The 17,398-nt window shown below is 43.6% G+C and overlaps 1 protein-coding gene across 1 annotated transcript; it reads left to right on the plus strand.

Annotated features, from left to right (window-relative positions):
* The first annotated feature begins 997 nt into the window (after window positions 1–997).
* Window positions 998–17,110, plus strand: DUSP29 (dual specificity phosphatase 29). The gene is made up of 3 exons (XM_040607762.1): window positions 998–1,208; window positions 10,759–10,979; window positions 16,089–17,110. The coding sequence occupies exons 1-3, from the start codon at window positions 1,024–1,026 to the stop codon at window positions 16,334–16,336; spliced, it is 654 nt and encodes a 217-aa protein (XP_040463696.1). The 5' UTR covers window positions 998–1,023; the 3' UTR covers window positions 16,337–17,110.
* Window positions 17,111–17,398: the final 288 nt, after the last annotated feature.

Below are 17,398 nucleotides of genomic sequence, written 5' to 3' on the forward strand. Positions count from 1 at the left end.
CCTCAGAGCTGAGAGGCAAACGCTCCAGAGCAAAGCCTCCATCAGGACAGCAGCTGAGAAAAAAATCACAGCAAGCAGGAGAGAATCTGGAGCTTCGAGAGATCTGTAAAGCTGACACCGAAGGGTGCAATACTAACAGAGAGCTCAAAACACAGAGGACAGTTCTAGTTGTCAGTTCTAAGCAACACAGCTCCGACAGCATGGCTGAGCAAAGGGTGTTGCTTTTGGCAACAGTAATGTTACTCTGATTTTAGCCACATGATAACATTACTCCATTGCTCCGTTCTCTGTGTTCATCAGTACTTCTTCCTACCCACTTGGTATGTGTGCACCTAGGTTAAAATAAAAAAACAAACCCCAAACCAAGGAAGTCCTTGAGCCCCTCCTGGCTAAAAATATACGAGTCGATCAGTCAGTAGTGCTGCAAAAAAGGCAAACTCTCATTCCTGGAAAAAGCCCACGAGGCTCAGTGTGCAGGGCTGCGCTAAGATATAAAACAGGTACCCCCAGCATTCACCTGAATGGACACGTTTAATTTCCATGTGTTGCTGAGGAAAAAAATAATCATCACATAAAAGAGAAGCCTTCAGGAGATTCACCATTAACAATAAAGAAACATCTTACATTTCCCCCACTCAGTTCCCCTAGCCGCTCTAGATCCCTTGGATTGTGCTGCCAGACTACCAAATCCTTACCAGTGGCTTTTCCAGGAAACTAAGTTCCCAGTGGAGACCAAACTGCAGTGGTCACAAACCTGTGGCTTTTGTTCCCGTTGCTAGTGAGCTCATCCAACAAAATATTCCTCGCCTAGTTCAGGGGAGGCAGAAATCCAGGTGCAAGTCTGTGGCTCCCACCGAGCAGGTACATTAACCTCATCTCATTCCCAAGCCCCATCACACCTGGCCAGTGCTGCTCCCCATGTCCCACAACTGGAGAAGAAGTCGCTTGCTTTGTGCTTCCTCGGGTTAACATTCTTTTTTTGGTTGCATTCCAGTTCCTTGGACATCCTGAGTGCACTACTCCATGGACAAGATGTCATCAGCAGATTTGAGCGCTGGGAAGAAAAATGCATACACAGCAATCAAAGTAGATCCTGAGGAGGATTACTGTACCCCAGGTGCATTTGAATTGGAGCGACTCTTCTGGAAAGGATGCCCAAAGTACACTCACGTCAATGAAGTCTGGCCCAACCTCTACATTGGAGATGAGTAAGTGTACATTGCACCTCTCTACACAGCAGATAAGTGTACATTGCACCTCTCTACGTAGCAGATGAGTAAGTGTACGTAGTGTATCTTTTCTACACAGAAGATAACTAAGCTGTACTAAGTAAGCTCACCAACACAGCAAGGTGTTTCTTTCTTCCTCCTACCCACTTGTTAGTATTTAGCAGTGATGATGAGGTTTGTTGAGCTACTGACAGATGACAGAGTACAACAGAGCAATCAGAGCCCGGCGTGGCCTGTAAAGATAGAGGTGCACACACATAAAGATATATTGGTGATAAAGATACTCTGCGAGTGCGGCGGGGTCTACTGCTGCAGACTGAGTAACAGGAGCAGTTGTGGCACCAGAGTAAGCTGCAGAGGGTGAAGCTAGTCGTGATCTATTTTTAAATGGCTCATTTCAAGGAGTAGCTTGTCATTTATCTTGGAGTGAAAGTCCTTCCACAGCTACACTGACAGAAAGGCATGGCCTCGATGTGCCGGACCGCAGCTTAGATTGTTTAATCTTAAAACTTAATTCTCATCAAGCGACTGCAGGGACAGCTCAAGCTGCAGCAGTATTTCTGCATTCCCGAGCCTCTGCTTGTGTACGTGGAATACTCCCCATCTCCAAACTGCTCAAGAGATTAAAACAAACAGAACCCTGCGGAAGGCAAAGCAGCACAGACGTGTCTCGCTGATGAGACCAAGTGTGATTTGGAAACAAACCAAACCCACAAACCAGACTTCGCACCGCTGAGCACAGGACTGAACTAGACACAGCCCATTCTGACAAGCAGAGATGAGTGCTGCAGCAGGGAGACATGCCACCAGAAAATCCCCCAACCCCAACCCCGAGCAGAGCAAGAGAGCTTTTCTTACCCCTTAGGCATTATTGGTCCACTTCCCATTTTCCTCTACACCCCGCGCTAACATGACATTTATTTTACATCATCACTGTAAGGCACAAGCAGGAGCCCCACTGGCTCCAAAGTTCTCAATAATATTTTAAAAGGTCCTAAAATTCATCTGTTGCCAGCTTATAAAAAAGGAAAGATATACAGCCTCGAAAGTTACAAGACTCCTAATATCATCTACCAATTACTTCTGTGGCGCCAGAGGCAACAGAAAGACACATAAGACTTCTGGGCTTCAACCAAGGGGGGGCTCCTACTTTAAGAGACAGAAATAAATAATAAAAAAAAATATTAAGCCATGGGAAAAGCCTGGCCAAATGACTCAGGAACAAATTAAAAGGGAGTTGAGTTGTCCTCTCCCCAACCTATCCTGCCCCTCTTGTTAGATTTTCAAACTCAAGACTCTGTGTAAAGAACAGCCTCTTCTGGCATTTCTTTGCTCCTTCCCTGTCCAGAATCACCAGCAGAATTATTGTGAATGAAGCCCTTGAGAGAATTTCCCTCTCAGCTCTGTGATGAAGTTGCAGCTCTGCCCTCAAGCAAAGGGACCTGAGGAGACAGCAGGTCTTCAGGCAGCCAGTCTCCAAGCCCAGGACCACCAGCCCCCAACTCTCTCCTGTATGGGTTCCTGCAGCAGTGGCTTGCTCCACCTTGCAACTGCAATCGGTGCTCGGAGGTGCAACTCTGCACGCACACACATGCCCGCGCTAGCACAAACTAACCGGAGGAACAGAAAAGCAGGCTCCTGGAGAGGTACCCGCAGCTGCATCCACTTACGCTGGGCAGCGGGTTTCTGCAGGGGACCGCTCGCAAATCAGGAGGGAAAAGCAATGGCGCTTCAAGGGGAAACGGGTTCCCCACTTGACTGGGACAAGAGAACAAGAAAGCCGATGGAGAAGCAAAAAGATGTTAAGGAGCAGGTGGCGGGTGAACAGAAGTAAAACTTCACCAGAAAATGGGGCTCCCTGAAAGAGAACAACTATGGTCAGCTGGGTAAGGGCCAACTCAACACCCAGTAGCAGAAAATCTGAGATGAGAACTGGTCTACAGGCAAGGTGCAGCTTTCATCGCCAGAACTGAAATCTGATTTGAGGCAGGCAAAGTCCAGGGACCTCTCTATCTTCCCTCAGCCAGCTCCACATCTTACTTCTGACCAGCAGCTTCCCCCTTCAGCGTGGCAGGGTTTTTTCATAGTTTTATTTTAAGATCTTGCTGTAGCACTGGTCGCCAAAGAGCTGCCATGGAGACGTGAACAGATGTTGGGTGCATTTGCATCCTTAGCCATGCTAAATTAAGGTTGATCTTGAAAGAATTTAGTGGAGCTCATCAACAAAAATCAAGCGAACACACACATGCAGAGTTTATCTTCAGAGCCTTTACATCTGTGCTTCATTCCTGCCTCCTGCATTTACAAGGTTAACAGGACTTGTGACTGCTTATGGAAATGCTAATTAATTACCCTGACTACGTAACCACATCTTCCTTCTAATGCAATACAGGCTATCAAGGAGCCCTGTGAGGCCACTCAATCCTTTTGTTACAAGGCTTTGCTGCAGATGTTGCCCAGAGGCAATGAAATCTCCATGAGCCTGTCAGGCCCAGAATAATCAAAGCCTCAAAATATAACATGCTGTGTTCAGCTCCAATTGAAATTTTCCTCCAGCAAGTTCCAAGGACTTTTAAAGACCAGACACTGGAACTCGTAGGAGACAGCCCAGTGATAGGAATAAAACATGCTTTGCCAAGATTTTGATTCATCTGCTAGCAGGATTAGTGCTTGCGTGTATCCTCCTCACATCTAGACGTCTTCTAAAGGGGTAGAAAGCGGCTTTGCCTTGCTCCCTTCTCTCTCTGGTCACCAGGTTACTTGCACGGGCAGTTTTGCTGCCTAATCCCAAGCCTGCCTGGTTCACTGCAACCACAGGGAAAACCTCGGCCAGTTGCACAGTTTGTAGTTTGCAGCTCTTCAGTGATCGCCTTATTACCCGAGATGCTGCTCACGGTTCCACATTTCTAAATTTCAAAGAATATTTCAGCTGAAGACAAAGGCCTCCCAAGATTTTGCTTTCCTCTTAACTGTCCTCTAGCTGTCATTAGGATTTAAGGCCTGGTCACAACTTCAGATCTTTCTGTGTTCTCAAACTACTCCCAGAGAAAACCAAGTCCTCTAGAGCTTAATACCTTACAGGTTAAATACGAAATGTAATTTTCTGGATATGCAGCTGAACTGAGCATGCACTTCAAGGTCTGTGCTTGCCCCAGCTGAGCCCCAGGGCTTACGGTCTTGAGAACTAGCACAGGTGAAGTTCAACAAGACGCAAGAGTAACTCAAGCCTACACACTGGAGTGTATGATAATTAAAATATGTAACTAAATCTAAAATACAGAACTAAACCTCATTCTCTACTTTTTCCTTGCTCCAGAAAAAAACAAGACGGCATGGCTTTTTCCAGGTAGCTAAGTAGAACGACAATTTATACTAATGTAGAAGAAAACAGATGGGACTCACTCAGGGTAGAAAATAGTTACCTCCCACTCTTTAGTATTATGAACTCCTAGGATCTACACCAGTATTATTCATACAGAAATAGGAGCGTATGCGGATTCAGATTATAACAACACTCTTGAGGACAAGGTTTCAACTCCGTTAGTATGAGAACCTGCCAATTGTAACAACAGTTTTAACAATCCAGAAAATCGGATCTGTAACACCAGACCATAAACCTCTTATGGCAGCAACGGTTTCCAAGACAAGTAACACTTCCCCATGCAACGCCACCTCTGCCTACAGGATTTCTAACACTGCGAGCGACCAAAACCAAGAGCAGGAACTGACCGATGACACCACAGGCGTTTGGTGCCTTCACCGTACAGAAGCAGAGAGGCATTCCCTGCATCCAGGTTGTATCACTTACAAAACCAACATCCACCGTTCTGGGTGAGAGGAAAATGGACTAATAAATCTTTCTCTACCATGTACGAAGAAGATCCTATTCAGTCTTTTCCATGGTACCTAAAAATTCTTGTAACTCATGCTGAACAGGAGGCATCCACAGAAATGGAGCAACACCTCAGAAGGAAAAGGGGATACAATGCTACACTATCTCTAGACTCCCTCAGTGCTGGAGTTGCTGAAGGAAATTGGGTCAGTATTATTGGAAATTCGCAACATCTCTCCTCAGAAGGGAGAACTGCCAGATTTTCTTAAGAAAGTGTCAGTATTGCCTATATTCAAGGAAGCTTCTTACTGCCACTGACCATCTGGTAAATTATCATCCTGCATCGATACTTTCTTCAGCGTTTAAGAAAATGGAAAAGTTTGAGAGAGACTATTCTTCTAGTTACACGTTGCCTCAGATTTCCCTGAGTTTTGTCTATGTGGGTCATGTCAATCTGTGGCTTTAACAGCCCATACTGAAACATGTTTGCATCGCTCAACCTTTGCATGAAGCTTCAGAGACTTGGCTCTGCCGGGGAGTTTACAAGCATACCAGTTGTCTGGTTAACCAGTACCAGCTGTAAGGCGCTGACTTACCCATGGAGGAAGCTGTTCTGCCCGCAGCCTCCCAAGGCATTTTGGTGGATTACTTCCCTTCCTTCAGATGCACTTGGCTTTTCATTGTGAGCCACCTTCTCTTCCCTTTGTTAGCTGTTCTTAGTACACTTAATGCCTGACGTGGAGGCGCAGGCTGCAGTGCCTACAAGCTGCTTTTCCTGTGCTTCAGCTCCATCGGTTTGGGCAACTTCCCGATGAAAGCAGCTGGGACTAATGCTTGCTACAACAGTGTATTTGAAATGAGAGAGAAGGGATTTGGTACGCCACAGACAGCAACTTGAAAGGAAGGATTTTCTTTCGTGTTACAGCTACTTACATTGTTGCTTCCAGAAGAAGGCAGAGTTTGCTGCAGCACCTGCTTTTAATCCTATGAATCTTAGCTTTAAAACTGACAGACACAGTTAAAGCCTTGGACCAGCCCTTAACTTGCCCTTGCACAACCCGAGATGTAAATAGCCTTTTGGGAACCGACTGAAAACAGATGACATTTTTGTTTGGGTCCGTTCTCCCTCTTGGTGGTAGTCTGTTATTATCGATATATCCCTGCGTGAAGAGATTTTATCTCCAATTTTCACCATTTAGGTGGCATTCCCATATCAAAGTACTCCCCCTTGCCTCAGAACTTTAAAAACATGTTTATGAGTCCATCTGTCCTACAGTAAATGCAGGGTCTGATTCAGCAAAGCACCGAGCTTTTGCTTAACATGTTCTGCTGTAGAGAGGAGGACTTCTGGGTATGCTAAACTTTTAGCATATGTTTATGTGCTCTGAACTGAAGAGCTGATAGTTTTACACGGGACCAATCTGCCCAGTTCATCTCCTACTAAACTGAATTACACTGAAATTTTCACTGCCACCTCCCAGTGCCACACTTCACCTTCTCTGCACAGGAACACATTCCAGGCACAGAATGGAGACCACAGTTGCACCGTGTAAAGGGAAATCAAATGCTAATAGCACAGATGGTGGAGATACACAAAACAAAAACAATTGTGAGAGTCGTCAAACTTTTATGGCTTCACCTACACTGGCATTTGTAGCCAACTCTTCTTTACAATGGCTACTTAAAATTCAACCATAATCACAAAAATGAAAATATTAATTGCAATGTATTGGGAAACAGCAGCAGCCAAAAAGAGGGAAGAGAGGAATACTGTTAGAGCTTGACTATTAAACTCTGTAGTGAGCCAATTGCAAGGGAAAAAAAAATCTGTGCCATTTCTAGCTGAAAGTGAATTAGAAATAAGAGTTATAAATCCTCCAGTAAGGTAGATGATTCATATACCCCTGAATGATCCTATGCTATTAGTCACCTCAACAAATTGGATGTTTAGAGATATTTATGCTTGATTTATTCCTTCCTTTCATCTGAAATACTGATACCTCAGGCACAGTAAAAACTGCAAGGAAGACCAAAAGCATTCCCCTCGCCTTGGGACATGACCAGGAGTATCCATGCATGCTGAAACCCCAAAAAATTAAGACTCTGATTAAGGTAAACAGATAATGAGGGATGCTTCTGCTATGGCATCTACACTAGGGATTCAACTGAGGTCAGAAAGCAAGGCAGTCCTTCACACAAAGGCAGAGTTCACTGATGGCTAAAGCCAGTCCAAGCCAACCAGTATTTGATCAAAGTACGAGGTAAAAAGGTGGCTGATGGGAGCGAAAAAGAAAAGAAAAGCCCAAGTATGACAAGTACTGGTCCAGCTGGGCTGTCTGCCTAGCTTTTGGGGAAAGATTTTATAAGGGAGGTGTGGGTGGGGGGTGGGGGTCGGGGGAAGGGCAATTTTTGAAAGAACAGTAGAGATTTTTTGTGAGAACACAGTTAGCAAGTGCAAGACTAGGGGGAATGGAGAGAAAGGAGAAAGAGCATGCCTGCTTTCTAACCTCCATACCAAGTCTGAAACCAAGCACTTTTGCTCGAGTGTCATTTCAGTTTTATTCAGAAGATGCAGATGCTAAAGGCAGGCACCTCTTGCAATCCAGTGAATCCATTTTGTATTGCACAGTAACTGCTTCCTCCGACGTCTGCACAATATTATGTACTAGAAACCTTGGGAAAAGCCTTCCATAAATAACACTGTCCAGGTACCTGCTGGAAGGAAGGTACTTGACATCCTCGTTACAGATGACGTGCAATAGCTCAGCCTGCAGATGCACAAGCCACACACCCACAGGACCTCCACTGACCCTGCTCCACTTAGCCAGGGCAAACGTTTTAGGTCTTGGTTCAGCTAGCAGCTTCTACAACACCTACGCACAGCACAGTCTGAGTATCTATTCCAGTGAAAATGTCACGATCTTAACAGATTTGAGTGTTTAACGCTGAGCATTCATTTCTGTAAGTTTTCCAGATTAGCAATGTCAGTAGAAAATGTGCAACCATATTATAAAGAAAAACATTACACTGGGCAAAGTTACACTCTAACAGGCCAAGGGCAAAATACGGCTAATGCCAACTGCGATGCAAAATGAACGCCTAACTGTCTTGGCTTGAATTGATTAAATAAAAATGAGAACTATTAATTCCATTCTGGGCCTGAAATTCACAGCACGAAGCTACAGGCGAGACTGGGAGGTGAAGGGGGAAGGTCCCAGGAGCTTGGCCAGACTGAGCTGATTGCTTATGCAGTAACTTAGTGAAAGTTATCCCTTCTTTCGGAATACCTATCGAAATGCTTGGGCCACCGAATATTTATAAAAAAAAAATAAAAGAAGATCAAAAGACATAGAACAAGACTGTAAGCGTGACCATCAGAAACAAATGCATTAGTTGCGCCCACTGTGTCAAAAGGCAATCTCCTGAGAACCTAATCAAGGCGACAGGAAACCTGGATTTCAGATGAATGTGTGTCAGATGTTAATGATTGTCATGCGACCTATTGTTTGACATGGCCCTTGCTTGGAACAACTTCATCATTTAATTCAAATGCTATTTATTAGCCTGAGCAGTGCTTGCAACAGCTGACAACTAGTAGTATCCACAGCCTGTCAAAAGCCTTATTTTTCCTCCAGCCCCAACTACACTGCTGTCCTACTCACTATTCAGCATACAGGGGTTCCAGTTGAGCCCAGATCTCGGACCTGAAACCAACAGTCTTCCATGGTTGTTGGATACGTGCTTTGGGCCAAGTCTGTTAAATGGAAAATGCTTTCCTCTGTCCCAGCATCAGGGAGGCAGAAGAAAATAAGACTATTTGAAAGCAGAATCTGTAGTTCACCTTAAGCACATCAAAACCAAAGTAAGTAATTACTCACTGCACCTTTACTCTTTGGCCAGGACATTTAATCTGGTTTTCCTAAGTACTTTTAATTACTTATTTTTGAAGTACTTTTGAGGTACTTTTAAGTACTGGCCATCCTTACAATCCAGAACTGAAGTGCCTGAGCTGGTGAAGTGTGTGGAGTTTATGCACCTGAAAAGAATCCCAAGGCACACATCTCCTAAAAGGAGGGAGAAGAACCCAAGCTTTTCTAGGTGAATCACTGCCACAGGAATACAACGGGAAGAAGCGAGCATTATTTAACACGCGGCGAAGGTGGCGAGTCACAGCACCACCAGCAAGATGCTGCCGCTTCTCTGTCCTTCAGCACACATCACCACACTAACTGGGAGTTTTTATTTACTTTTCAAATCACCACATAGGAGACTTGGGACATCATTTCATGGCAAAAATGCCAGTAGGGTCAAGACATCATGCCTGTTCAGAAAGGAATTTTCTGCAGGGAGGAATACCTACTCAGAACAGCTAATTGTCATGAGCTTAATTTAAAGATGAGTGAGCATAAGCAGGACCTTCGGCACCCATACCCAGCTAAACGCTCTCATCACTATGTTCTTGACCGCTCAAAGGGGGATTCTGACTTTGGCAGCAGCTGGGAAGGTGGAGCCAACCTCAAGCTATTCTGAGCTGTCAACCACTAGAATTTACGAAACACAACAGGTAGCCCACGCTGTCCTGTGTGACAGCAGCTGCATTTACACATTGAAATGTTCAGGAGACATTCATGGAGAGAGGTATTTTTGGCTGGAAAAAGCTGTTGCACATCATGCACTAATTATGGAAGCAGTAGTTATGTGCAAATACATTAACAGAATAAAGCTTGCAGTTTTTTGCAAAAAGCTCGGTACCAGCTAGGCACTAATGAAACCTGACAGCTTTTCCAGAACAAAACTTCTCAAAACTAAAAGCCTTCTGTAATGGAACAACAAAAAAAGTTTCTACATGCCTGTCCACAAACTCTGCACTTTTGAGGCTTTTCAAGCCACCAGCAAGTGCTAAGTGTGTATTGGGCACACAAAAAACTAGGATTTTTCTCTCCTATCTGACTTCTCTTGTCCCAGGGAACAGAGGACAAGAATAAATTAAGAGTATTTTTGTCTAAATATATGACTTTCAGCTTTCACTGAAGGCCAATATCCCATTTCCATATCTAGTTCTTTTTGCTTTAGATCTCTCTTTTAACCAAACATGACAGCAAAAGGAAACCTGATAGGGAGTTGTGACCACAGAAGGGTGATTTTTTTTTTAAGTATTTTTTTATTTTTAAAAATAAAAATAGAGAAAAAAAACTCGGTAACTTCTTTTAGGGATGAAAAGCTTCTTTTTGAATCCCAGATGAACTTAGCACTCACATATCACTGACTCTTTTATTACTTCTGCAATATCAATTGATGGGACAGAAGGGGAAAGCAGCATTCACGGGTCCTATTTCAAGTTCTGCCACTTATTTGCTTTTATGACTTTAAATAATTCATTCTATTTCTTTCTGTATCTCAAGTTTCTTCTTGTACAAGATGGATAGAAGCCAGTATGCCTACATTACAAAGGCACCAGGAAAATAAATTAATTTTTAAGGTGCTCTAAGGACCTGGGAGAGATAGTTATGAACTCCAGAAGGATCATTCACTCTGAATGACAGTATCTTAAGACCTTCACAATGGTAAATGATGCACTTTTGAAGCATTATCAGTTTCATTAACATTTAGAACACACCAAATCAGAGATTTATTTTTTTTTCCTGGCTTGCTGAGTGAGAAGCTTCTTCACTTACATGACAGCTCTTGTTTTAACAGGAAAACTGCATTAGATCGCTACAGCCTTGAGAAGGCGGGCTTCACCCACATCCTCAATGCAGCCCATGGTCAGCGGAACGTGGACACAGGACCAGAATACTATCACGACATGACTGTGGAGTACTATGGAGTGGAAGCAGACGATCTCCCCACTTTCAAGCTCAGCCAGTTCTTTTACTCAGCTTCTAAATTCATTGATAATGCACTTCAGGATGAAAGAAGTAAGGAGGGTGCTGAAAATGGGTAAAAACAGTGCAGTATTTACCTGACTATAAGCTAGTTCCATGGCATTCAGCCTGGTGGGAATGAAAGAAGTCCAATACCATTTAACAAAGAATATGAAACTAGTAACAGGGAACTAGTTTAAGAGAAGGTAGTCATGTAACTAGGACCATTCTCGCTGCAGAGCTAATACCAATCCAAGAGCCCCTTACCCAGCACTGACAGAAGTCCACATTGCAGCTAGCGTTAAGGTCTCTCATCAGATAGATTTTTTTTTGTTGTTTTGACTCCTTTGTAAACACATCAGAGACAACTGGACACTGCAGAAGTTCCACGAATTAGCTGTCTTTTCCTCAAATTAGTCCCCATTAAGAAAGGTTTAATGAATATTGGTTGCATAGTGGTGGGAGTGGAACCCGAGTGCTCTGCAGAGATTCCAGGCTGTAACTCCACAGCTTCGTGCTCTGCAGCATTCAATCCACTCTACAAACAAAATCCACCTTCCCACCTGGCCATCAGATCTACCCCAAGCTGTAAAATTTCTCTCTGTGCCATCTTCCAAGCAGCAGCGGACCCACACAACTCAGAGCTGAGGTCTAGAAACATTTCATTAAAGCCTTTGTAATTTCTCAGCTTGATTACTACAATTCATTATTTGCTGACCTCCAGCAGCGTTCCATCAGAAAGCTTTACACTGATGTGAAGTGCTACAAGCCTAAGCCTCACACAGGCTTCCAGTACTACTCCTACTCCATCCCCACACAACTGTTTTTTTATCGTTTTGTTTTCTGTTGTTGTTTTGTTTTTTGTTGTTGTTAAAAAAAAAAAGAACAACCAAAAAAACCCAACAACAACAAAAGAAATCTCTACAGGATATTTTACTGGAAACCAGCAGAGAAACTTTTACTAGAAACCAGCAGAGAAACTTAACTTTCCTGCTGACCTATAAAGACCTTAATATCAGAGGGTCACATGTAGAGTTTCCAGCCTCATGTCAGCTTCTGTTCCTGGCTGTTTAGCTCAGCTGTAGCCAGCTACTGCCTGGCTTGCCCCCAGTAGCCAGCCAGATCTTTATAACTTTATCCTTTCAGCAAGAACAGTCTACAGCAACAGTCCCTTCCCTTGTTCAGGAAAAAGTCTTGAAAGCAGTTTGGTTTTAAAAATCAAAGTCCTAATAGCAGGCGAAACTGCTTGAGGAGCTCACGTGCTTGGAAGAAAGGAACCTGGCATTTCAAAAAAGTCCGTCTGAAGCACTGCCTTTGGGCAGGAGCGGATAGCTAACACGCACCCTGGCTAGCCACGGCTGGGCGCCAGGGGCCACAGCCAGACTGCAGGAGCTGAAGGAAGAAATGCAGACTTCCTCACTCCTACCACCCGCCCGTTCCTGCAAGACCTTTGCTGTACTGAGGTAAAGAATCAAGCACAAGGGAAGCAGCACAGGCAAGGAAAACACCTTGCATCCCAATAAATACTGGGGCAGGGAAAGAGGAGACGGGGGTGGGGGTATTCACCTTTTCATTCCAAAATCACATCGAAGTCCAGGCAGTTCTGAGACTGTATCAAGCACCAGTCCAGCACTCAAACACAAGAGCACATCAAAGAGCCACTGGATGAACTTCTACAAAACAAAAAAAATCTGCATTTATGTAGATACTACCAACTGCAATCATTTCTGTAGCTGCGTGCTGCCTGCCACGTTCACACAGTTTCTACACAAAATAGATAGGATCTTTTCTGGTGGAGATCAATAAAATAAAGAATGTTCTATAATGCCCATGAAGAAAAAGAGCAAGCTCTTAACTTTCTCATGGAGGAAAAGAACACTAAATGTACATCTCCGATCCCAGCCAAAGATATGCATAAAGGCACATCTGAATGGCCCCTGAAAAGATGGAGGCTGAATGCATGACAACGGCTTTCCACTATGCATTTGTAGAACCACAGGATGACTCCAGAAGCTGAAGAGCAGACTGAAGTCTCTTACACTCACCAGAAGACTAGGAACAAGTAACTAGTGCTTTCCTCCAAAGATATAAATGCAGTATTTATGAAAACACAGCTAGGGTAGAAAGGTGCTCTGTGTTTCAAGTGCCTAATGGAAGGCCTGTTCTTGCATTTTCCTGACAAAGAGCATCCAGATTCCTGCACAGCATTTGATAGCGAGTGACAGAGTAGTTACCTCCAGTGGTAATAACAGGGCACTTCGGTATAGGATGCTAAATGCTTCTGATGAGTAACACAATTACAGTCATTTGCTACTTTGCATTAGAACCCAGCCAATGCAAAGTGAGAGAAAAGGGGAAAAAGAAAAAAAACTTTCTACTTTTGTAAACAGAACGTACGTATTATTGAATTTAATTGGGCTGTATGACATCGCCTGGGGTGTGACCTTCAGCCACCCAAGTGATCAGATCCATTGAATAGATTGATGTCTTCACCCAAAGCTCTCTGCTGGGAAGATGCTCGGCAGTCAGTGTTATGGAAACAAGTTGTCATGCCCATGAAGAAGACTCTTTCTGCTACAGGCCAGAAAGCTTGGCAATTTGGATGCTGTCAAAGTAAGTCCTAACAGGGTAATTCTGACAACCATTGAAACCACCTTTGTGATAGCCAAGAAACTCCCTGATCAGAGCAGGATTTGCAGAGTTTAAGCATGGGCAGATGGACTTCAGAACAGTGAAAGCAGCTCAGTTATAAGTTTTAGAGGCAAACTCAAACTGTTCACAATTATGCATGCTATCATCCAAAACATGCAATTCAGACCATAGGACAGCTTAAATTTTAAGTCAGTGAGGTTTGATTCACCTGAAGGAAGACAGTATTTTAAGACGTTTTTAAGCTCCCTATTATGCTGTGGCTTTAGTCATCATTCCCTTGGTGTCTTAGTTCCTCGGAACGTAAAATAGAGGGGAATAGCATTTTGCTTCCATGTGAACATGTAATGGGAAAAAATACGCTGAAGATGGAGATAAAAAAGGCAATGTGGGAAGAAACACGTGGGACAAAGACTCTAGGCATTTGACCAAAGACACATTCATCACTCCGTGTGACTCTGGAAAGGGGAGCGCTGAATCTAGACAGATTTTCAAGAAACACAAACCCAAGCTGAATGACCAGAATAGTTTAGGGACCTGTCACCACTGAGCAGACCTCTGGCTCTGTGCACCGGTATTTTATATTCAGCCACAGCTTGAAGGATGTAAGCAGTCAGAATCAAAGAGCAGACTCCCTCTTGGGGAAAGGTTCAGACTGGTCCTCAGGTCAGAACTGAAGAGACTACAAAACAGTACAGAGGGGACGTGGCTCTGCAGAATAGTACCCGTGTTTTGCTCTAACAGTCACTCACATCTTGACTATTCACACTCAGGAAAGGACAGACGTCGTTTTACTACAACCAGGGGGCATTTCAGCAAATTGTATGGCCATTTCTTGCCTTTGTTAACACAAAATGAAAGTGTACATTTTCTCCTAGATCCCCTGCATTTGCCACCCACACAAAGCAAAGCCTTCCTTGTCCTATCATGTATTTTATCACCTCAACAGCAACCCATTTACAAGGTGGGAAGCTCTAAAGAGAAGCATGAAGGGCTGAACAAATGAGAGTTTCCATCCGTTTCAAATATTTGCAGTAATAATAGAAGGGATTATCATTTTCCAGGAGAGGAAGAAGCACTTTTAGTTATCAGAGAGACTGGAATTTTGCCAAGATGCCTCTAAGACTATCTGCTGGGATTAGGATGCAGACTGTAGCCATTAATCCTCTACTGTTGGCAATTCTTGATGCATCCATTACGCAGCAATGCTGCTTGTGCCAAGACATCCTCTTGTGCCCGGAAGCAAAGGAGTTAATCAGCAGGAGCCATAGCTTTGCACCCAACACTTCTCACTAGGCATAGCTGACAGAGATAAACTATTATTGGCCCTGATAGGATTTTTTTTTTCCTGTGGCAATTCAGCTTAGCAGGGTGTTAGAGAGAGTGCTCCAAATCTACTTCCTTCAGCAGTTCAACCCTTTATGAGACCCCCTCAAGGGCTCTGAATCATTTTTTGGAAATCTTCTGAAGTGTTTCAAAACCTGTCAATCAGACCTGAACCCACTTACTGTTCTGTTCTCTTCCTCCACCTCCCCCCGACACAGCAAATGGGGAAGGTTCCACTTTGGCTTACGCCCTTGCTAGTACCTGAAGCCAAGGACTTTCTGCCTATGAAAGTCCAAAGTTAAACCAAGCAATGTCACAAAGCTAAATCTTGAGGCACATTTGTTCACAGATGAAAACTATTAGCAAAGACTCTGCGTTCACAGCATACGAGGCAGGCCACTACTGCGAGGAGATGATCATATAAAACACGCGGGGAGGCGGTGCTGAAATGTTACTTTCATTCAACACAACAGGGTAAGGGTGACAAGCCAGTTTTCTGTAGAAGCTTTTCTACAGTTTAATAGTTGGTTTGTTTCTATCCTTCCTGTTATATGCCTGTTAACTTCTGTGGCCTTTCTTATCCTCTGTCCTCAAAAATATCACCGAGCCTTAAAAACCCTTGTTAGCTCTAATTTACAAATCAAGTATTTGGGCATCAAGTGATGCAACCTAGATCTTGAAGGACATTATTGTCAGAACAAAAAATAATCACATTCTGTTAGTTTTTCTGTCTAGCTAGTAGACCCGAGAAAGGCACCTCTGTGCATCCCATTTCTCCCCACGGAAAGGCAGTCCAACAGCAGACCAAACCTCCCACACCCTTGTGCTCTGAATTGCTATGCCCAAACACAGAATTACATACGTGCTGCTTGTGAGGCACATACAATCAGGCTGCAGCGGAACTTGCTACATTACCTCATGCAAGGCTACAGCCCCCAGGCCTTCTCTGCAACCTTTGTACACGAACAGTACAAAGATACCTGGTTTAGGATTAAATGGGTAATGTCCAGTGTAGATAGCATTCAGTCGCTGCAACAAGATTTACACCTGTAAAAAGACGGGCCTTACAAAAATGCTGGTATGGGTAGTCAGACTGCCAAACAGAGCTGGGGCACTGCAGAAACCCTCACTGTCAAAAAAAGAAACTACCCAGCATCATCTCTGCATCATTTCTCTTTGTTTCCACAGACAAGGTTCTGGTTCACTGTGCTATGGGCCGCAGCCGCTCAGCCACATTGGTCTTGGCTTACCTGATGATTTACAAGAACATGACAGTAGTGGATGCCATTGAGCAAGTATCAAGACATCGATGCATCTTGCCAAACCGGGGCTTCTTGAAGCAGCTCAGAGAACTGGACAAAGCGTTGGCACTGCAGAGGAAGAACACCAAAAACAGCCTACCATCTCATGGCGAGGAGAACAGCACCACGATCTAATGTTGTTCCTGGCAGGGTTGTGCTGCTGGAAAAGAAACCCCCAACACAGGAGTGGAGGGGAAAAGTGTAGTTAATTACAGTCACAAAGATCACTTCTTATTAGGAAGGAAAAACAAAGTAATTTCAAATGCTGTCAAGATGAGAAAGAAGGGAAACAAAATTTAAAACCCATCTCCTTAGAATGTTCAAGCCTTAGCAGAATTCTTTGTTACACATCAACAAATAAATGTTACCCTCTAGAAAATTTTTTTTCAGCACGAAAGCAAACACAACTTAAAGAAACCCTCTTCTAGCTCAGTACCCACAAAATCCTGATCCTAATACAAGCACATGACTTTTAAAAGAGCGGAGCTAGGCATTCCTGAAGAAATTTTGCAGGAAAAACACCAAGATGGTGGCAGCACAGATTAATCACGTTTAGTCCCAGAGTCCTGAAGGATTCTGCAGGAGTTTGCTTTTTTGTGTTGTTTCCTAGTATCTCCATTTCTTCTTTCACAATAATGACCTAGAGCAGCACAGCGTTCAGAGATCCTTCAGAGGAGGATCAACTACCCAGCCATCACCATGGACTTTGCAGCAGACCATGCAAACCAGAAACAAAGCAAGACCCTTGGAGAAGGTCAGATGCATAAACAGCTATAATGCACAACAATTCAAGGAGATACATACACATGACATTTTAACAGTTTCAGTTTTAACTTGTTTTTCCTAAATGCTTCAACTGCCTGAATTTTAAAAAGGTCCTATACATACAGTATCCAAGTCAATTTACTAGTCCACACAAAAAATAAAAAAGGACTGAGAAAATTATTTATTGTGACTGTTTTCCTGCACTTGGAAAAACTAACAGAACAATAAACAAGAAAAAAAAAGGATGTCCTTTACATTGCCAAGAGGGAGTTCAACACTGAACTTGTGCAGCCCTGATAGCCTGTTAACTAATCACAGATTAGAACCAGTTCCAATGAGATTTTAGTTTTGATTAAAAAAGCAAGAGACACAGGTGAAACCTTTAAGAAAGTAATAACCTCACTGTGAGCTGCCTAACTAGGAGAAAGCTGC

The sequence above is a fragment of the Falco naumanni genome, chromosome 9 (assembly GCF_017639655.2).
Source record: "Falco naumanni isolate bFalNau1 chromosome 9, bFalNau1.pat, whole genome shotgun sequence".
In the NCBI taxonomy this organism is placed as follows: domain Eukaryota; kingdom Metazoa; phylum Chordata; class Aves; order Falconiformes; family Falconidae; genus Falco; species Falco naumanni.

What these genes read in the sequence shown, in the direction of transcription:
- DUSP29 (XM_040607762.1), top strand. Translation starts at nt 1,024, where the DNA reads ATGGACAAGATGTCATCAGCAGATTTGAGCGCTGGGAAGAAAAATGCA. An exon ending in AACCTCTACATTGGAGATGA is followed by an intron (nt 1,209 to 10,758) that starts GTAAGTGTACAT and finishes TTGTTTTAACAG; the next exon opens with GAAAACTGCATTAGATCGCT. An exon ending in TGCACTTCAGGATGAAAGAA is followed by an intron (nt 10,980 to 16,088) that starts GTAAGGAGGGTG and finishes TTGTTTCCACAG; the next exon opens with ACAAGGTTCTGGTTCACTGT.